The sequence below is a fragment of the Mastacembelus armatus genome, chromosome 22 (genome assembly GCF_900324485.2).
Source record: "Mastacembelus armatus chromosome 22, fMasArm1.2, whole genome shotgun sequence".
In the NCBI taxonomy this organism is placed as follows: Eukaryota; Metazoa; Chordata; class Actinopteri; order Synbranchiformes; family Mastacembelidae; genus Mastacembelus; species Mastacembelus armatus.
This window is the reverse complement of record NC_046654.1, coordinates 16424114-16444723: the sequence shown is the minus strand read 5'-3', so window position 1 is coordinate 16444723 and position 20610 is coordinate 16424114. Positions and strand designations below refer to the sequence as shown.

At 39.8% G+C, this 20610-nt stretch overlaps 1 protein-coding gene across 4 annotated transcripts; it reads right to left on the bottom strand.

The window, feature by feature from the left end:
• Nucleotides 1–235: 235 nt before the first annotated feature.
• Nucleotides 236–20340, bottom strand: ttc7b (tetratricopeptide repeat domain 7B). Of its 4 annotated transcripts, XM_026333348.2 has the most exons (23): nt 20143–20340; nt 17982–18136; nt 17664–17739; nt 17418–17510; nt 16635–16798; nt 15486–15607; nt 14526–14604; nt 13110–13285; nt 12871–12934; nt 12619–12756; nt 12207–12395; nt 11818–11935; nt 11621–11678; nt 10986–11058; nt 10672–10832; nt 10433–10549; nt 9746–9843; nt 8974–9246; nt 6889–6939; nt 4450–4590; nt 3270–3472; nt 2768–2841; nt 236–2449 (listed from the first exon to the last, which is right to left on the bottom strand). In XM_026333348.2, exons 1-23 carry the CDS (start codon nt 20261–20263, stop codon nt 2302–2304), a joined length of 2892 nt encoding a protein of 963 aa, XP_026189133.1. In that variant the 5' UTR covers nt 20264–20340; the 3' UTR covers nt 236–2301. The 4 variants fall into 4 exon arrangements, with proteins under 4 accessions (XP_026189133.1, XP_026189213.1, XP_026189295.1 ...); XM_026333428.2 differs by lacking the exon at nt 6889–6939; XM_026333510.2 differs by lacking the exon at nt 8974–9246.
• Between the last annotated feature and the right edge of the window lie 270 nt (nt 20341–20610).

Below are 20610 nucleotides of genomic sequence, written 5' to 3'. Positions count from 1 at the left end.
ACACACAACAGTGTCTGATTTTTTGGAAAATGTGTGTGATCCCTCCCAGTTTGTTAAAAATCTAAATGTTACACAGGAGCTTGAGTGTACATGAAAAGTAACTGGCTATCCCTCGTGTTGTTGCATTTGGTTTTTGTAGGTGGTTCTCTTATTTGTTCAACCACTGCAGCAAATTTTTCTAGACAGGAAACATTAAAATAGAATGAAATGTTTGTTTTACAGTTACATTAGATGATTTTTTTTTTCTGCATTTAGATGAGAGGATTTTATGTTTCATTAACATCCTGCACTAGTTTAGCTTAGCTTGAAGAGAGCTAGCCAGGCTCGCCAACATTAACAAAAATCAGCTGTCAAAGTTCACGGTTAAAACTTTTTTCTTTAATCTGTACTTTCTTGTTTCTACATGTTTGCTACACAGATTAAATGAGATAAAGTCTAACATGTTAGTGAGCTTTAGAGCTGCTGGTAGTCACACTGTGCTACCAGGCTGGCTGGTTTCACTCTTTGTGCTAAACTACGAGAAGTGCCAAGTCTAGTGTCATTTTTACTTTAAAATCTTTAGTATGTATTGTAAATGCAAGTAAGTGGGATTGATCTACTCAAAATAAGAACATGAAAAGCCATGTCTATTTGTTCAATTTCAATAGCCAATCAATTGATACTAAAAATGTATGTATGTCATTTAAAATGGTTATAGAAGCATATAGAGGCTGTAGAAACAGGATTAAATGTGCTTCAGTGTAAAACTTAATAAAAAGTCAACCAGTCCTTAAACATCAGCAATTACAGATCCCCTGTGTGTGTCAATGCAGCCTGCATTTTGGCATTAAGACTTTACTGACTGATTCTCAAGTGACCTGTTGATCATGTCTGTCGCTACTTCAATAGGCTCTCAAAGATCTAGCTATTCTGAGGCAGCTATACAGTAACTGTGATCCTGTCCATATGCAACAGCAATATGTGAACAACTGTGTATGTGGGAATGAGATTATCAGTAATATTTGGCTTATAAGGGGCGCCTTAACAAAACTGGTTACTTGCACGTAATCCATTTTTGTCAAATTTGCTGGCTTTACCCTCAGTATGTGTGAGGAAAGCAAAATTGTGTGTGTGTGTGTGTGTGTGTGTGAGAAACAGGAACAACGTAAACAATATGTAAACTCTTAGGCTTTTCAAGGCCAGCAACGCCAGAGTAGTCACTCTAATACAATTTTATTTACAGACAAAACAAACCGACAACCACACACAAATATGCACATTGGCACACACAAATGTGGGTGTATATGCACAGACACAGACAGGCACGCAAAAACGCATATCAACACGCACAAGGAATGCATCAGCACATGGACTCATGGCCTCACACACACTTGTGCGTGCACACATAGGGGTTAAAACCACAACAAAAGGAATGGGGGATCAACATTTTATCTGAATGCACTTTTGAATCAGCTGAACAGATCTGAATCTTTTCAAACCCTTTGTCGAACCTTTTCAAGCAGTTTGTTGGGTACAAGACTGTACTGCTGTTACTTCAGGGTGCAGCTGCAAAACACATTTTAGCTGTTCGCATATTACCACATATTAACACATACTATCAGTCTAGATTTTTAGTACTACAGTAATGAACTAACAAATCTAGACCATGGACATTCTGCTGAGCTGAATTGTTGAAGGGCTTTCATCATGTTATCTCCTCACTGCTCTGTGACTTTCATTAACCCTGTGTTCACTTACCTTGCTCCTCACTGAGGGCTGTGCTGCAGCTGCACCAGTCAAAACAACAGTGAATATTAACTCTACTTTGTCATTTAATGGATACCAGCTATATACAGTGCAGTATTATATATTTAAAACCTTTTGTTGTTTCATTGACACTGAAAAGTTTTGGCCAGTCACTGAATTAAGTGTGTGTCTTTTTTTCTTTCATCAGTTTTTGTAGGTCAGAGAGGACTAACTAAACAGAAGATTCAACAGGGGATTTGTTTGACCACAGACCTTAACAAATCCAGGTATTTTACCAACCTGGAGTCAGATCTGAAAGAGAACTGGCTACTGGAAACCACCCTTACACAGCAAGGCATTGTGAGAATGGTGGTTTGGGCATGGAAGAGTGTGTATGTATGTTCATTTGTACTATTTGCATTTGTAATGTGTGTATATATCAATTGGCAGTAAAACCACAGGAAGGCGTGTGTTAGTGGCATGCAGGCATGCTGTGGGTGTAGCAGGTGTGTGCAGCTTACAGGTCCATCATTTGTGCCACTGTGCTACAGTACTGAGGCTACGACCGAGCGTGTCTCATAGTGCTCTGGGTATGATGGTGAAGGGCAGGATGGGGCTGCTGGCCTCCAGCTCCAGTGCGGTGAGGAAACACTCAGTGGCAGCTGCCGCATTTCCCTGAGCTTGCAACACCTCGCCCAGACTGTTCCACACATCGTGAGCCGTACTGAGCAGCAGAGAGGAGGAAACAGGGGCAAACATGAGGAGAGGAGGAAATAAGGAGAGAGAGGAAGGCGAGTGAAGTGGATAAAGAGGTGAAGAAAAGAGTTATGTCAAGAGAAAAAAAAAAGGAGGCAGAGAGAGGAGGAAAGTAGAGGATGAAACATGAGGAAGAGGAATAATAGAGGAAGAGAGTGGAGCAGAGGTGGATGCAGAGGGGAAGAAGAGAGGAGCAAAAGGAGACAGTACAGGGAAACAATGCAGTGAACAGCATCAAATCCAATAATGAAGTACTCAACACTGGCACACAAACACACACACTTACCTGTTGACCTGCACAGCATCCCTCAGGACTTTTTCAGACAAACTGTAGCGCTGCAGCTGGTGGAGAATCAGACCCTGCAGACAGGCACACAGGCAAAAATAAGGACCAGGAGCGAGACAAATGCTAAGAACCTAGTTGGTTCAGTATAGTGAACGTAGTCAGTTCATGTGCAGTGGTGCTGATGGCACTGATTGTTTCGATTGAAAAAGAGAAATTGAAAATAATTTTTATAAAGTTATAAGACGCTAAGATCACAGTTTCCTCACTGTGATCTCAGAGCAGGTGTTCAATCATGAAATCACTCCCCTCCCACACTATATTCGCCCCCTTCCTTTGATTCACTGACAGCCTCATGTGCAATGAAGTATATACCGTATATGAAAGAGCTGTTAACAAATACAGGAACACAGTGGTGATTTCCCTTCATTGTTTTATGCACATGCTTCAATTCTGCAGCAAAACAGAGAACAGTGTGAGCGTATGTGTATGTTTTGTATATTACCAGTCTCTGCATGGTCTTGACATGAGTTGGGTTAATGGAAAGGGCCTCCTCATACCAGCGCTTAGCTTCATCTATGTTACCCCTCAGCTCGGCGATCTGCCCCCTCATGTACAGCACGTTATGGGATGTAGGGAAGAGGTTGGCTGCTTCCTGTGTGCAGGCTGAGGCCTCTGCAGGTTTTGACATGCTGATGTACACCTCAGCTATTACAAAACAATGGACAAGAGAGAGATAGTAAACTATGAGGTGAAATAAACAAACTAAACCAGTGAGACAAGTTTGATTTTGTTTTTTTGTATATGTGCTAATTGCAGTAGCTTTAAATAACGCCCTTGTCAAATTTACGGACAGCTTGAAGCAATGTAAACAAATGAGGCAATGGTCAGTCATGCTGCCCAATCACAAATAACCTTTTTAGGCTTTTCAAAACAGAAACAAAATATTAAAATATGACATTTCAAAGAAACCTCAAATAGCATCATAGAAAAAAATGATTTTCTGCACCAAGGTCAGCAAATGCATTCAGTGGATTGTGATGAAACAACGATACAAATGTAGACTGAGACAGACTAAGAGAAATGAGCTGGATGAACTGTCTGCCTGGTTGTACTGCGACTGGATGATTATATTAGCTGTGTCGCCAAGCTGGAAATGACCACTTCTGACAGGAAGCAGCTGGAGAGATAAACAGGAGCACAAACAGCATCTGTGTGTATGTGTGTGCGTGTGTGTCTGTAGTCTGCATCAGTTTGTGTATGCTCTTCATTCTGCTTATGTTTGTGTCTGCTGATGCAGAAATGAGAATCAGGGCTCCAGTGTCCTCTAAGCGTAATCTGATATGGTGTGATTGCAGAGCAGTAAAGTGCTGTAATACCAGTACACAGAAAAACACTTCTTTTGATGAAGTCTATGTTGTTCTACTTTGTTTGGTGCACACTGTACTACCAGCTGAACATTTTCTATTACTGTGTAATGGAAAAATGTTTACTCTAAATGTAAATGACCCTTTCATGCAAATAAAAATCCTGCAGCTATGATGTGACTGGAACCACAATCACCATCTTATCTTGTATTTTTATCTCATCAAATCCTGTATTAGTAGGTGCTAAAATAGCATTTTAAAATAAAACAGTAGCCCCATGCATATACCTGTTACATCTGTGAATGTGCATGTGCATACCTGCATGCAGCCAGATCTGAGCCAGGGTCAACCAGGGGTGCATGGGGCCATGTTTGGGCGCGCTGCTTTGCAGGGAGGATGCAACCTCAGACAGTGCCTGCTCTACACGGCTGGCTGCTATTGACGTAGCGTGCACTGAACCTGGAGGGACAGAATGAAACCATTATCCACAGCGTCTGCTGAAGAAAAAGACTAGTGCAGCAGTGTTAGGCACCCATGTGCCATAGTGCAGGCTTCTAATTAAAAAAAAAAAAAAATACTACAACAGATTTCCCTGATTACCTCCATTTCAGAGATAAGAGCATCTTATCAGAGAAATGCAGAGGGTTTGGTTTGCAATAAAAACACTGGGCCTACACAGGCACACAGTTTCCTTGCTGCTCTAAAGTCTGTAATCAATCCACACCATTCCACATGCTGCAACACTCAGTGTTAAGGTCCTGGATTAACCAGGATAAAATGAATTAATTTCTGCCCCACCATGCATAAACACTGCATCACTCTGCTGATTAGTAACTGTAAGAGGTGCCTGTGGTATTTTTGTCTCTCCATTTAAATGACATCAGATAATTACAGGGACGCAAAATGGCCACAACATCAGACTGCAGACACACAAAAAAGATCTGTGAAAGCAAAACATATTTGTGTAGTAAACACCCATGTTTCCCACATATTCTGCTAACCCTGCAAACTGCATATAATGAAGTACATACTGTCCAAAGTCACCTCAATCCACTCCTGAAGCATAGTAAATTGTGCTAAGTCCAGATGTACAAAGTTCAATTTCATACAATATTAAACAGTCTTAAAAAGTCTGTAAGTGTTTTTAAGTTAAATATGGACTCAAAGATGATTATTTAATTCAGTGTGACTTTTTTTGTTTAGCCTACTAACAGTAGTATATACTCTTCAGTTGCTCAATCAGCTCATTAAGTACAGAAAATGATTATTCCACAAATAATTTAATAGGGGTACAATAATTATCTAAAGACAGAGCGTTTATTGCTTTGGGTTTGTTTTGTTTTACTGAATAATCAGCCTAAAAGTATTAAGATGCTGTTCCTACCTACTGAAATGTGCAAAATTAAAACTGACTGATGGTTACAACTCACTGGAGAAAAAAAAAAAAAAAAAGCTATAATGTGTTAAAAGAAAGATTTCTTGTGCCCTTCTTATAATTCTGGTCTCCCATGCTCTGTTGTTTCTCCACTCACTGCATTGATATGAACTGTGTGTTTGTGTCTTAAGGGACAGAAACTACCAATGTGTGAAGGACAAGTGAGCTAAAGAAAATACACCGTATATATTCATCAATTGCTACATTCTTCAACTGCTTATCTGTTTTTTTCTCACTATATCCACAGCTTTTTCATTCCTAAACAAAGTGTTGTTTTGATGCACAGCAATGCCTGTCTCAACCAGATGTGGCCAAAACAGTGGAAGAAAAATGTGTTATACAATCAGTGATTAGTCAGTCCAACAGCTGGAGAAAGAGGTCCAGAAGTGCCACTGTATATTCTTATATGAATTGCTTTCACTTATGCCGTTTTGTGCCCCTAATATCCAGTCAGTCCATCAGCTGCATGCGCATATAAAAATCGAAAAAAACAAAAAAACATACAACTGGAAATAGTTGGAGGCTAAGAAATCTGTTTTAAATGTACAGAATCTGGCTCTCACTCAGTGATATCCACACAGCTCATTGAGGAAGCTTCCTGCAGTAATTTGTGGCTCACATTTCACACAGCAACACATGCACCAAAGCTGCTCACTGAGTTAAAGGAATACACTGACTTGCAGGAAAGATACAGCTACAAAATCCTACAGCATTTTTCTCTCAAACAATAAATTACTTCCTTATCTTTTCGTGTATTCTCTCATGCAAACCTTTCTCAATGGCTTGTTAGTTAGGGCAAATTACAAAAAATAAGGCTTTGATAAAATTACTGCAAACAAATGAGATCATTAGTAACCTTTGCCTCATGCCAGCAATAACATTAGTACTATTATTTCTCAATTATAGCCACATTTTACAGATGATTAGCGTCACAAGCAGGAATCTGCATCTTGTCCTCCTTTCTGCTTTTGCTTTGTCTCTTTTGCTTCAGTGGAAAAAACAAAAAACATGTCACAGATGACATCTTTATCTGCTGCTCACTTCTGGAGCAGCACCCTCTTCCTGTATGGAGACATTCCTTTAAGTCGCTGTATTCCTTTAAATCCTATACCACTTACATCATAAAAACTCAGTACATTTCCTCTGGAAACTGGCAGCAGACATTGATTCAAAGCAGAGGACATATGTACATGCTTTCTTTGTACAGATATCCTTCATATATCTGAACCTCATTAGGAAAATGGAAGGTCAACAGGGACAAAAGGATGGACGGAACAATGGATGGAAAAAGAAGATCAGATGGAGGTTAGATGGCTACTTACAAACAGAAAACATGGAGGAAAAACCAAGAGTGTTAGCGTCCTGAAGGCCGCCTTGAAAAAAACGCAAGGATGGGGAAAAAACAGAAAGACGATTGTTAATGGTTGAAAGAGAGGAAGAGACAGACAGAAAATATCCAAATCATTGTGAGAGAAAAAGAACGTTGATTCCTTGTGATGAGCCTCTCAAAAGGAGGACTGTAAGACCACATCGAGGAGGTTTTCCATTCTTCAGGATCCTTTCAGACCACATCAAAAGACACATGATGCTTTAGCTTTTTTTATAACATCTAAATCTGTTCAAGTACATGTTCTCCACGGTCCTCTATGACATGATTTAGTAGACAAAACTGCCGTCTGTATTTTTCAGCAATGTAGTCATCTTCATGAATTTGTATTGACAATTCTAAATAATGTAACTATTCTCCAGCTGGCTGACAAACATCATGTTCTGGAGAAAATCTGCACTGTGGGTTTTATGCAACTGGATGATGTAACTCAATAACAAGCCTGATTATTTTTCAGTAGACACATAATTAGTAGCGCAGATGACAACGAGGAGAAACAACAGAAGGTTAGAACTGGAAAACAAGGCAAATTAAAGTTGGCTATGATGAAAAATCTTCACAGAAACAGAGACAGGAAGGAGGAGGATGCAAAATAGTAACAGAAAAAAAGGCATGAAAATGCAGATGGCTGTAATGAGACAGTAATGCAATACTTTGGGAAAAAACATTTTTAAAATGTTAAAACTGACCTCTAAATGATAAATGATCTAATAAATTATAGCTGCACTGACTATGAATGTGTGGTGTTTGAACCTGTGTGTTTCAAGTTGACCTGAGACCTTGAGCCACTTACAAAAACGCAAAGCAACTGTAAAAGTTAGTCAGTTTAGAATGAACTCATCCATGCTTAGGAGGTTTTAACAACAAATCAACCTAAAGATTTATCTCGTCTAAAGTTTTAATGAGGTCAAAAGTGTACTTAGCTCTATGCTGGCTTCACCACACAAAAGCAGATAATACTCCATGCTAACGCTGTGGCAACTACATGTAATGAGACGTTCTCAGTTAAAAGATGAGAAATGCCAACTCAGAATTATAACTCAGTTAAAGCATGTGGTCGCTAGCACTTCAGCTGGTCTGGACTCAAATCTAATTCAGTTCAGTCTCAAGAGATAAATCTTGGTGATGCTCTAAATTTCCTTTACTGTCAAAAGTAAGACAAGGATTAAAACCAACATCAAACTGTACAGATAAATATTTCCTGTAGTCTGATATATCTGATACCTGCCAAAGAGCTCCACTGTTGTTCAAAACCATTAACACGCAACCTTTGCACTGGTGACGTATTCACACATTCACATTGTAGATCAGTTTCACTGTACACTATCCCCTGCTAATACAACACACCCAGGAGGCTTAAAGCTGTTCCAGAGAAATGCACTATTTTTCCTCAGTTTAAGTAACAGATTGGGTTGGGAAGTAAAGTATTAAGAAACCAGCTAAACACATGAGACAATAGCACAGTTATAGACTATGGTCAGGCTTACCCTTGAGATAAGGTGCTGAGGTAATGAACTTCAGCCAGGGAGGTAATGAGCTTAGTTGTGTGGTAATCACACGCGATTATCAGTTTGGTTCACAGTATCGGTCTGCAGACAGACAAATGCAGACTAGGGCTATGAAACCCCTTACCAGCAGTGAGTGGAAGGCTTGGTTTGGATTGGAAACTCTGATGGACATTGACTGTTTCCATAAGCAGTGAAAGTGGCTGTATAGGGAGCACTATAAAATGTACTGCTAAACACCACTACACAGCAATCTGTAGCTTCCTACACAATGTTTAACCAATTAAACAGCCTGTAACAGCTACAGTGAATTTTAACTGAATGGTTAGTGTTCATAGCCCTTTATCAACATACAGTTTAAGCACTGGAGCAGAAAACACACACTGGGAATGCTCCAATTACTAAGCACACAGATTACTGTAATCAATAAACCAATTCCCCCCAGAATTCTCTGTATTGTTATAGGGCACGCTCCACACCATGCTACAGGGTGAGTGGACATGGAGGCAGATTACAGTTGGAGTGGAGCTGGCTGAGAGTGACGTGGTTGCAAAAGGAGTGAGTCCTGGTCTTGGTGGGCGCAGGAAGTAGAGGAGGAGCAGGAGCAGGGGGATGAGAATGGTGGGGAGGGAGGAAGGATGGGTTTTTGGGTAGTGCACGAGGAGGAGGCTGGAGGATAAAGACAGGGGAAGAAGGGGAGGACAGCGGGGATGAGAGGGTAGAAATAGTAGATGGGGAGGTGGGAGAGACCGGCTCAGAACCAGAGTGAGAAGAGGAAGAACCTGAGACTAAAACAAAGGAAATAAAACAGAAATAAGTGAAATTAAGCAAGGAATAAAGAAAGAAAAGAAACAATTACCTCTGCTTCTCAATTTATATATAACCCATAAACATAAACATAAATCAACCTAAAAAGGATCATTCTAAAATTCCATAATATTGTAAAGTTTATAACTTATATCTTTTTTTGTCTAATATCTATAGTTAGAAAATTACAATTAAAATCAATTAATCAATATAATTATTGAAAAAAAAAAAAAAAAAAAAAAAAAGAATAGGCCTAATTTCCCCTCAGGAGACCTTTATAATTAAATTATTATTGTGAATTGGTGATTGCTCCAATACAAAAAGTTGTCAGGGCCACTTTTAGGCAAGAGAAATAAAACCTGTATGAATCTTTATTTACTGCAAAAACAGAGCATAACTGGATTTGTTTCACTGAGGGGGTTGGGTCCTAAGTAGGAGTGGAAAAAGCTTGTGTACGTGTATATGTGTGTGCGCGCGTACCAGTCTCAGGGTCGCTAAAGTCAGGCAGGGTCATGGCATTGAGTTGTCGTCTATCTGCAATGGCTCTATCCAACAGGCTGCTGCCACGCCCCGAATCACTGCCACAGACGCACACAAACGTATCCATGAGCACAGATACACCCAGACGAATGGCAGGTTTTCGCATTGCTTTAGTTACTAAGAAAACATGGTCTCCAAAACCAACAGCTAATACAAGCAAAGAGTTTCTTAGTTACCCTTTGTTTGCTCACTTACTGTCAGTAAGAACTCTGAGTCAAAGCTTTAATGTGTTCTGTTGATTACTGCATCAGCTCATCCTGAGATCAAACTAAGCCTAGTTATAACAGAGATGTTTACTCAGTGGAGATTTTCACCACCCAAACTGGTTAGACTGAAATATTTAGGCCTAGTAAATGCCAGGTTTAACTGTTCTGTAGCTAACATGAGCTTCCTAATTTGGAACTACTTTAATTGAAGATTAAAGGTTATGTTACAACTGGCGATGTATACGCTACTTATTATGTAGTTGATCACTTAGCTCAGTATTACAGATGTTCCCTGGCATTACAGTATTCTTTAAAAGATATGACATGCCTTTAGTGCAACCTGATTTAGGTAATCCCTACTTTGAATGAATGAAAAAAACATTGGGATTGGTATTTGCATTTTGGGAGTGTGTGTGTGTACCTGGGGTTGGTAAGGTTGTAAAAGCTCTTCCAGATCTGTAGCATGTGTTTACAGGTGAGCAAAGCTTCCTCTGGTCCTCTACACATCGACTCCAGCTTCACCTTGGTATACAGCAGACTAGACCAACACACACATAAATACACAGTACGCTGACACGCCATCCACAAAGGCACTGTCAAAGGAGCTGTGTATGTGCTTTTAATTAATGTGTAGTGCATGTGTGTGCGCGCAAATCTGACTTGAAGTTCTCAGGGTACTCAGACAGAGCCATCTCTATAATATTGAGAGCATCGTGGTAGTGTTTCTGAGCAGAGAGCAGCAGGGCCAGCAGATGAAGGGAGTGAACATCATCGCCTTGAAGCTGCAACGCCTGTCGAACATAGCCCAGTGCCTCAGGGATCTACACACAAACACACATATGCAAGCCACAACTTTTTAGTCCAGTTGCGATGAAAGACACCATGTAACACCTTCTGGCATTCAAGTCTCAAACCTCCATGGTTTTAATATGTTCATAGTGAATTTATGCTGTTGTTACTCTGCACTGTGTTACCTGTCTGGACACAGCAAGCTGCAGTGCCAAGTAGAAAGCTGCTAGATGGTCAGTAGGAGACAGACTCTGAGCCCTACAGAGAGAGAGAGAGAGAGAGAGAGTTTGTGTTCAGGTGCAGTGGATAAAAATAAATAAGATTAGCTAAATCTTTAGAGATCCCTGTAGGAAATGGAGTTGATGTAGCAGCAAATCAGCAAGGAAGCAGCAAAAATATTAAAGCAATAAGAGGTGTACAAAAATCAAACAGACTAAAAGCTATGCCAGGACACACTGTAACATTATAATAGTGAGTATGATATGCACTTTAAGGCTATTAAGACATTTTTATGTTATTAATATATGCCATTTATAGTTGAGTATATGCTTTATTGGCTACAAACCACAATGTCCAGGAGGAACAATTACATTTACTGTACAGTAATTCTGTTCAAAGTTGTTTACATTATATTCCAACAGTCTGAACATTTTTATAGAGGGAGTTTGTCTAAGGATGTCTAATGTCTAATGTCCAGAAAGGCCAGATTTTTTTTTTAACTGACCCCCCCCCAAAAAAAAAAAGTTTAAGCTATGACAAGTAAATCTCGGGGGTGTGGGTGTAAAAGAGAAATTAGGGAGCAACATGGTTTTGTCCCAACCTCTGGAAGGCTCCCAAAGCTTTTCTTTGATAGTCCTCCTGTGTGCTTCGCAAAGATGCTAAAGAGACAGAGGGAAACAAAACAAAAAAAACCATTATACATTATACAAGAAACAACTAAATGTCCCAGTTTGACAAGATTCTCATTTTTTTCTAGTGAGTGATATATACAATAACTACGCATAAACATATACTTACCATCAGTGGCTTTGAGGCTGTAAACCAGACCAATGGCCAAGTAGCCTTTAGCTCTAAACTCTGCTGCTTTCTCCCCCATGTCAATCACCATCTTTCCAAAGCACTCCCCCTCATCCAACTGGATTATAAGGCAGACAGATATAAAATGGAGAGTAAAGCACAGACATGAGAGGCAAAGAAAGAGGACAAAAGAGATGAGATTACAGGGAAACACAAGGTGTTGAAATTAGGGTATTACCAGAGAAAATAGAGTTATTTTGTGTATACACAGAAGTGCAGCTAGAAATCATCTATCAGAAGCCCCAGTTCCCAGTTCTAGGGATAAGTAAAATTGCTAAAATGCTTCAGCAAATAGCTGGTTTTGTGTTCATGTCTGGGATGGTTCTTACCCAGTGCAGGGGCCCAATACACAGTTTAACAGCCAGCAGTGGGATGGTGGGGTCACTAGGCTTCAGACGAATACACTCCTTAAGGACCTTAACAGCACGAGCTGATTTGCCAGCTGCCATCAGTGACAAGGCGAGCTGGTACCATAAATGAAACTCCTCAAAGGCAAACTTCATGGCCCTCTCCAAGCACTGGGGAGGGAGGACACATTTTAACAGTGCCGTAGTTCAGAGCAGCATCAAATTATTAATCAATTATTTGCAGTTTAGTGGTTTTACTACAAATACAAGACAATTAGATTGTAATAAGACATTAGTTTGTTTTGGTAATTTAATGTGGGTGTACTATGGTTCAGTAGAGGCTTTTCACACTCAGTGTGATTGTGACTATGCAGCCTACAGAGGGATTACTCACCTCTGACAGCATCTCGTACTGCCCCCTCCTGCCCAGAGCTATAGTCAGCAGGTCGTACACTACAGAGGCAGACTGTAGGCTGATGATGCGATCATTATTGTGTTCAGGAATTCTGCTCAGGACAGCATCACGGTTAGCCTGAAACACACAAAGATGTTAGTTCACATCACAGTATGAAGGTTTGCTGACTTAGTACAGGATCCACTGCTTTAGACCATGTGAAATATCTTCCACTGGGTGTTTGCGTCGTACCATGGACTCACTGATAAGCAGCAGCAGCAAAGCTTCTTCTGTGTTCTCCTGAGGGCAAAACAGACTGAGAAAAATGTAGAGAGGAAATGAGAAAAATTTGAGAGAAAAATGATAAGGACAAGATTGAAAAAGCTACTGGTAAAAAAATTACATTGGCAACAGATTTAATTTTAGAGCCATGTTGGAAACTTTCCTCGAAACTCCAAGTTTAGCATCAACAAACAGTCAATAAGACTTACTTTTCTCCTGAGTACACTCGTGGGCGTCGGCTTAAGCTGTAGTTCTTGCTGTGAGTGTGTCCTTGCCGTGTGGGATCGTCCAATGGTGACACTGTGGGGGGGTCTTCCAGAGGAGACCAGTAACTTTGTTCACACATTCCTCTGAGCAAGATCTCTGCAAGCTGTCTGGCTATAGTCTACACACACACACACACACATTTTGGCAAGGATAATCAGGCACCTACATGGCAGCTTACTTTACTTCTAATATAATTAGAAACACTTTTGCCACTGTACAGCCAGTAATCTGGATTCATCTGTCATCATACACAGAAAATCACTACAAGGTCTATGGTAATAAAGCCAACAGAACAAAGAGCAACGGCTTTTAGTCAAGCAACTGTTGGCTGTTTCTTACACTTTCAATACAAATAGTCATTATTACAGTTCAGAAACCTACAACAGAAACATTTCTGAACATGTTCTCATAATATGTCTACCATATGTCTATACAGGTTTCTATACATTTCTAGTAGAGGTCTGGGAAATGTGTCCAGATGTGATGAATTGTTCTCAGGTGAATGTGACCATCACTAATGAAGGGGAACATGGGAAGTGTTAGATCAGACAATGATCAACCAGTCCTGTGAATTAGCTCAGAGGTGAACCTGCAGTACCTGAACCTGTAAAATGAACCTGCAGTTAGCAGGTACATATACACACATCCTGAGGGGTATTTGCTATGCTTCATTTCTATTTATGTTTATCTTTGTACTCTGCAGTGCTGTATAAATGCATTACTATATGTTCTGTGTGTCAGTGCCAGTAAAAACACTGAAATGCTAAATGTGAATCCAATTAGTTATCCGACATGTTATTTTGCAAAACATCATCTGTGCTACGCAGAAAAAAGTGCAGGCCTCTGTATTTTTAAAACTTTCATCAGGAACCCAGGCATAGTTTACATCTGAACACACTCTGACTACACTGTTCTTTTGGGCTAATCATTTTGCCTGTTGTGTTCGTAGTCGATGAGACAAGAACTTAGCTTTCTGACAGAGCTGACTTTATCAATGACATAAAAACTTGATTTTGCACGATAGATGAAGCATTTTTAGTAAGTGATATGCTTCCGCAGGTCATCCATTTGGTGTGGCTTGTACAAGTTGTGTTAGGAAATTGACTTACTCAGTTGGGTTTTGCATTCATGTTGATAGAACTGAGCTAAGTTTAAGGTTCAATTTCAAAACAAAGATTATGTGCAGGCCTTGGGCTTGGCTGGAAGATCACTTCCTGAGGTTCCAGGCCAGTGGAGACTTAAACCAACCAACTCTTAGCAAGAAGGCAAATAAGCATATTTACTAAAATGCAAAACTATTTCCATGTGAGGAGTCTGAGGAAAGTGAGAAGTTGCCAACCTCCTAACCTATCACTCACCATGCGCAAGTTCTGGGTGGTTCTGGTCTCAACAGCCCGAAGAATCTCCCGGAATCGACCCACACCTTGTGTCAGGTTGCTGTGATGATGCAGACAGAAGACAGAAGAATAACTCAGAGGTGGCAGTATGTGTATGTATGGATATGTGATATCTCAAAACAAGCATGTGTAAACACATTTTAGGTTTAAATCCATGTGCGAGTCAGTGAACGGCTCATTATTTAGAAGCATCTTTGCATCAGAATTTTTAACCTAATAAAAAAGTCAAAGTTAAGTATAACCCCTACTTTTGCATTCACATGTCTCAGGAAATTCTGCACACTGACACCTTGAAATAAATGCTCTTTAGCTTCTTACATTTCAAAATGATCTAAGTAAGCCAAGATGAATATGTTCATTTATTCTGTATGAATGCTGTAGGGTGCATCTACAGTTTCTACATCATTGTTTACTGTTTTCCTGCTCCCATTACTGGAGTGAATTCACTGTAAAAAAAACAACAATGAGCTAGCCATGGGCAAAAAATACACACAAAATATTACAATTTTCATCTAGTCCCTTGTGAAGCTATTTCTCCAGCACAAGGTTTTAGCAGCTGCTACAGCACAGCACCCATCTCTGCTGTACTTTAAACAATGGTGGGTGCTACTTTCAGCCTCACTGTGTATGTTATTTAACCATGTTCACGCTTTTCTCTTTTTAACCACCTGTCGGCAGCTTTGTAGCACAAAAACTGCAAAGTGGGTGGAAACTGCCTACAAAGGGTTGTTCTTGGTTTCTGTAGGGGCAGCTGAAGCCCTTTCTAAACTAGAAAAAAGATCAAACTTTCAGATCAGTGCAAGCACTGTTAAAAACATTTTGTGGTGCTGAACTGAGTGACACTCATCTCTCTGATGTGCTTTTCTTTCTCTTGCATCTATCTATCAGTCACTGTCGACACCAGCTATTTCCCCCTCTTACCCATTCTTGAAATGGATGACGTGGGCTCTCTGCAGGCCTGTCTCCAGGAAGAAGCCCAGCTCCTGGTCCTGGGTTGCTGGGCCAGGCTTTGGGCTGCGGTTCTGAATCCCTGCTGACAACGCCTGCAGAAACACACATATATGAATAAAGAAATTCAACATCTAAGGTAAAACACAGGAAGTTTTGCATAAATCCTCTAAACCTAAATGAAACTGTGTGTTCTGTACAGGACAGGGTTAAAAACCTGTCAGCAAAAATGAAAAAGAGTGGCAGAATGAAAAATAGGGTTAAAATTAATTGCTGTACAGATGGGATTTTGTCACCATGCATATACAGTGGTGTGAAAAAGTGTTGGCCCCCTTCCTGATTTCTTATAAACCACAGTTATGTTTTACCAGGGGGGGGGGGCAAACACTTTTTCACACAGGGCCATGTAGTTTTGGATTTTGTTTTCCCTTAATAATAAAAATCTTCATTTAAAAACTGCATGATGTGTTTACTTGTGTTATCTTTGACTAATATTTATGTGACAGACATACAAAAAAATAAGAAATCAGGAAGGGGGCCAACACTTTTTCACACCACTGTATAGTATTGGCCAATAAATGGAAACAATTAATATAATATTAATAAGGGACAATTTCACAAGTTTCACAAAACAATTAGCAGATTAACTGACACTGAAAATAACTGCATACTTTATATATAAAACTATGATATTTTAAAGAATTCCAGTAAATCATGATTTGTCTATACTTTTTTCATAATACCTTATATCCCACCTTTAGTATCCCACCTTGGGTTTATGCAATATATCTCACATTGTGATAAGTAAAATGCTAATGCTGGGAAGGTTTAATTTATATCCTCCTGGCTTTTCCTGCAGTTTGCCAGCTCAGTCTGTGTGCGCTATGAGAGGTTCTCCAAATAAAGAGGAAGAGATTTTTTTGCCAATTGGCTGTCATGGACGGTAATGTCCAATTAGTTAAACTGTCAACAGAGTACTCATCACACACCCACAGGGATAGAATAACAAATGGGAGTCCAGGCATTAACAAGACATTTGGTGAACACTGGTGTGATAAAAATACTGTAGTAGGTAATTATCATACAAGTATGCCACTTTCACACCCTCAAACATGCAAACACCTTCTCAGCCTCCTGCAGGTAGAGCAGAGCAATGTCTCCAGACTTCTCATAGCAAGTGATGATTTCTTGCTCCCGCTCTGTTGTGCTTCTATTAGATGATGGAGAACCACTGTTCTTATTGGACAGAGAGGGTGAGGCAGCTGGGACCTTCTCTAGACACAATCCTGAGGGGAAAGAGGGAGGAGAAAGTGCTCAGAATGATATGAAAACCATTACAGAGTGACAAGTACACGTCAGTTTTCAGTGCCTTGTTCTCATTTTAGCCTGTCAAAATACAGGATCAGTATAAGTTAGTATATACAATTTCATATATTTGACTTGAGTTGTTTCATTTAATTTTTTCACTGGGGTGGTCACCTTTTCTTATTGATGATTATTGATGATCAGTTGCCTTAAAATATAATACACAATCAGACATTCAATTATGAATGACAGGGTGTAGTTGGTCAATTTAGCTGCATTAATCTCAGTTGTGTTGTTTCTATTACACATATAAGAACAGAACTAGAATAAAATAAAATTTAAACTCAGTATACATTAAAAGGACAAACAGAGATGCCTGATGTGTGTCTGTATGCATTTCTACATCAGGTTACCTAACAGCAGTTAATCAGCAGTAGCACTGTCCTGCCACCAAGTGGAGCAAAGCAGGACTGCAGAGATTAGATCCCACTGGACTCATGGCGGTTAAGGCGTCATCAAAGAATACGTGAGACTCAGTATGTGTCTCAATATGTGTATGTGTGTGTGTATGTTTGTCTGTGTGTGTAGGTCTGTTCATACCTTTAGTAGCATAAGCCTCTGCTATCATAGACAGTCTATACACAGGAGCTCCAACCAGTTGCATATCATCCAAGTTCACCTTGCTATAGTGACCTGTCAAAAAACAACAACAAACAAACAAACAAGCAAAAAAATTTGATAATAAATAAATATATTGTGTCTATAAAATAAATGCCACTTTGTTGTTTGGAGATACTCACACAGTGAAAACATGTAAATATCAGTCCATGAATCAAAGTAGATTACCTAAAGCATCTCTGTATTCGCCCTCCACATAGCACAGTTTTGCCATCAGTAGACTGGCTTCTTGGAGGTAATCGGCCTGAAGGGCAGAAAACAGTAATTTATTTGAAAACATTAAAAAGAGGGAACGTCTTTATTTGGGTTTCAATCTTCAGATTTTCATTTGTTGATTTGAAAAGGTTGCTTAAATCTCAATATTCTGATGATAAAGATTTGTCAAATCAATATAAAATAAAGTGACTACTCTAAAAAGTGACTACACAGGAAAGAACCAAACTCATTTCAGTCAATTTATTCAACATCTTTCCTTCCAATAGTTACCTTGAGGTTCCCTCTGTCCAGAGCAGCAGTGAGGTGTTTCCTGACCTCTACCAGTTTAGGTCGTGGGCCCCTGGGACTGGCTCCCTGTTTGATGGGATTCTCTTTTAAGTACGACTGAAGCTTGCATTCTCCTAGCAACAGCTCCCCTAGGTCATCTACACATACACATCCAAAAGCAGGAGCATGTTAATGAGCATGTACATTTAGTTTGAGGCAGATCAATACTATAAGGACAACTAACAGCTGGTTAGTCTACATGTATTGTAAAAGGTTCAAAGGGTAATCTAAAAAGATCTGACATGCCGTAAGATTATTCCTGGGCAAAAAACACTTGGACAATACAGTGTCCACACGTTCTCCTCATGTATATCAACAAACAGAGAACCACAGCTTGCATACCAGCCAGAATTATGTAAAGCCCAAACAAACTCTTGAATTATGTCAGTATTTAGAGGTTCAAATGCTGATCTGATCACTAACTGAGTTACCCAGCACTTTAAACTGATTTTAGTCAGTGACCAGAGTTCATAGCTCCCATATCCCACAACAGCAGCATCTTTGACAACAATCAGAAATCCACACCAACATTCAAAACTTCCACAACCGCAAAATACCATGTAGTCTTCTATGGTTACAGAAACACTAACATCCATCCATCCATCCTCTATATCTGCTTATTCCTAACCAGGGTCACGGGAGAAGCAATAGCATTTTTTCTAAATAATTCAGTTTAAGTGAATGTTACAATCACATTTATTCTGTACTTAACAGCATATTGCAGCATTTCTCAGCATGTAAATATCGCAAAATAAGTCAGCAAATGTCACATTTTGGAGATTTGTCACTTTTACAGACAGAACCCTTTGGAATTGTCTTTGGCCAATAGTATACACAATAATCAAATAATAAATCTGGTTTTAGACTATTACAACACAAGTTTTCCTCATCCTCCTGCAGACAAGGAGCAAAAAGACACAGTTCATAATATTAGGCTTTTCATTTCTAGAGTACTCTCTCAGCGACTGGCACTTGGCTTCTCTGACTTATTAATAACTGCATTGCACTGCCACACAGTTATCTTCATAAGAAGTGCCAGTGACCATATAGGAGATGTTAATTACACTGAAAGTGTTTACGGCAAGAAATAATCACCAAACTGTTTTGCACTATTTTCAGTGGTGACAGAGACACAACATACAGTACAAATCTGCAGAATAAGAATAAAACAATTCCTGCTTATTCTTCATAAAGTTCTCAAATCGTCTGAACAAATTCAATGGCTCTACTTAAAAGTATATTTCATGCAGAGTATTGTCTTCAGTCTTGTAATCATTTAGCCTAAGTGCTCACTGGTATGTTTGTGCGGAAAGTAATATCAACTACTGTGATCCACTTGCTTTAAAAAGACACTTTTTGTCGAGTCTGTATCTCCTGCTTGACAGGATTGTGATATTTGGCAGTCTGGAAAATGTGTTGACTGAGAACTGACACTTAAATCTGAAAGTGATGAGGATATCTGAACTTTGCTAGGTGGGATAGGGTGTTGAAACATGGATACACTGGTGATGAAAACCATAGTTTAAAAATCTGCCATTTTTTCATGTTCTGTGGTTCCGGCAAACACTAAAGCTCTCAGGTGCCAATTAAACACATACAATTAAAAATCTGATCCTTATGACAAATTCGGCTTCAATAAAAAACCCAACGGACCGTTTTACTCCAGTAAAATCTCAATTGTGAGACGCAGTTTTGTAGTGGAGGGTGTGTGGGCAGAGGAGTGGAAACAGTCCAGTTATTTTACTTTTAATGTGTTTGCTGGTGTATGTAGATAACATCAACTATTAAAACGTCAACAGCTTTTACTTACAGGCCGAGCAAACAGCAATGACAGCTTGTTAAAGTGGACTTCCTCCTGTCAGACCAATGAACTAACTGTGGATTTATTCGCATGTTAGAAATGAAGGTGTCTCAGTGGGCACCAACATAATTGTCCCCAAACGGCAGAATGCGCTGAAAAAACAACAACACGTCTCTATCTGGACCTTTATGAGCTACCCGGCTCTAACGGAGCCACCACCGGCTGCTGCTCTCAGGAAACACCGAGGACTCGAGGCCTTTTTCGACTGAATGAACGAACCGCAAGAAACCGGACGTGTCTTACCGTTGGAAATGAGCTTGGCTGACAGCTGCCGCACTAACTCCGGGATCTTGTCCCACTGGGCCTCCGAGCGGCACCGCTCTATCTCCGTCTCCAGCCGTGACCCAGACTTCCTCGCTGTCATTTTAGAGAGTGGGGTCGACTGGACCAAAACACCACGACAGAGAACCCCTGTCGCTGCCGTATGGCAGGAACATAATATCCGGCCATTTCTTTCAAAATAAAGCTTTGCTTAGCTGCGGTCAGAATTTTGATAATAGTATGGCTTGAATTTAAAAAGTAACGCGGTTTAACTTCTGTTGTTTAACTCAGATTACACTGGCTGGAAAAACTGTATTCAATGAGACAAAAAAAGAAAACAATGTTGGTGATTATTAAATCAATAAAACTGGTATAGCTCCAAACAAATGACTGCCCACTTTAGCTGTCTTGCTGTCAAACCCACTTCTTGCGCGAAAAGCTTTTATTTTG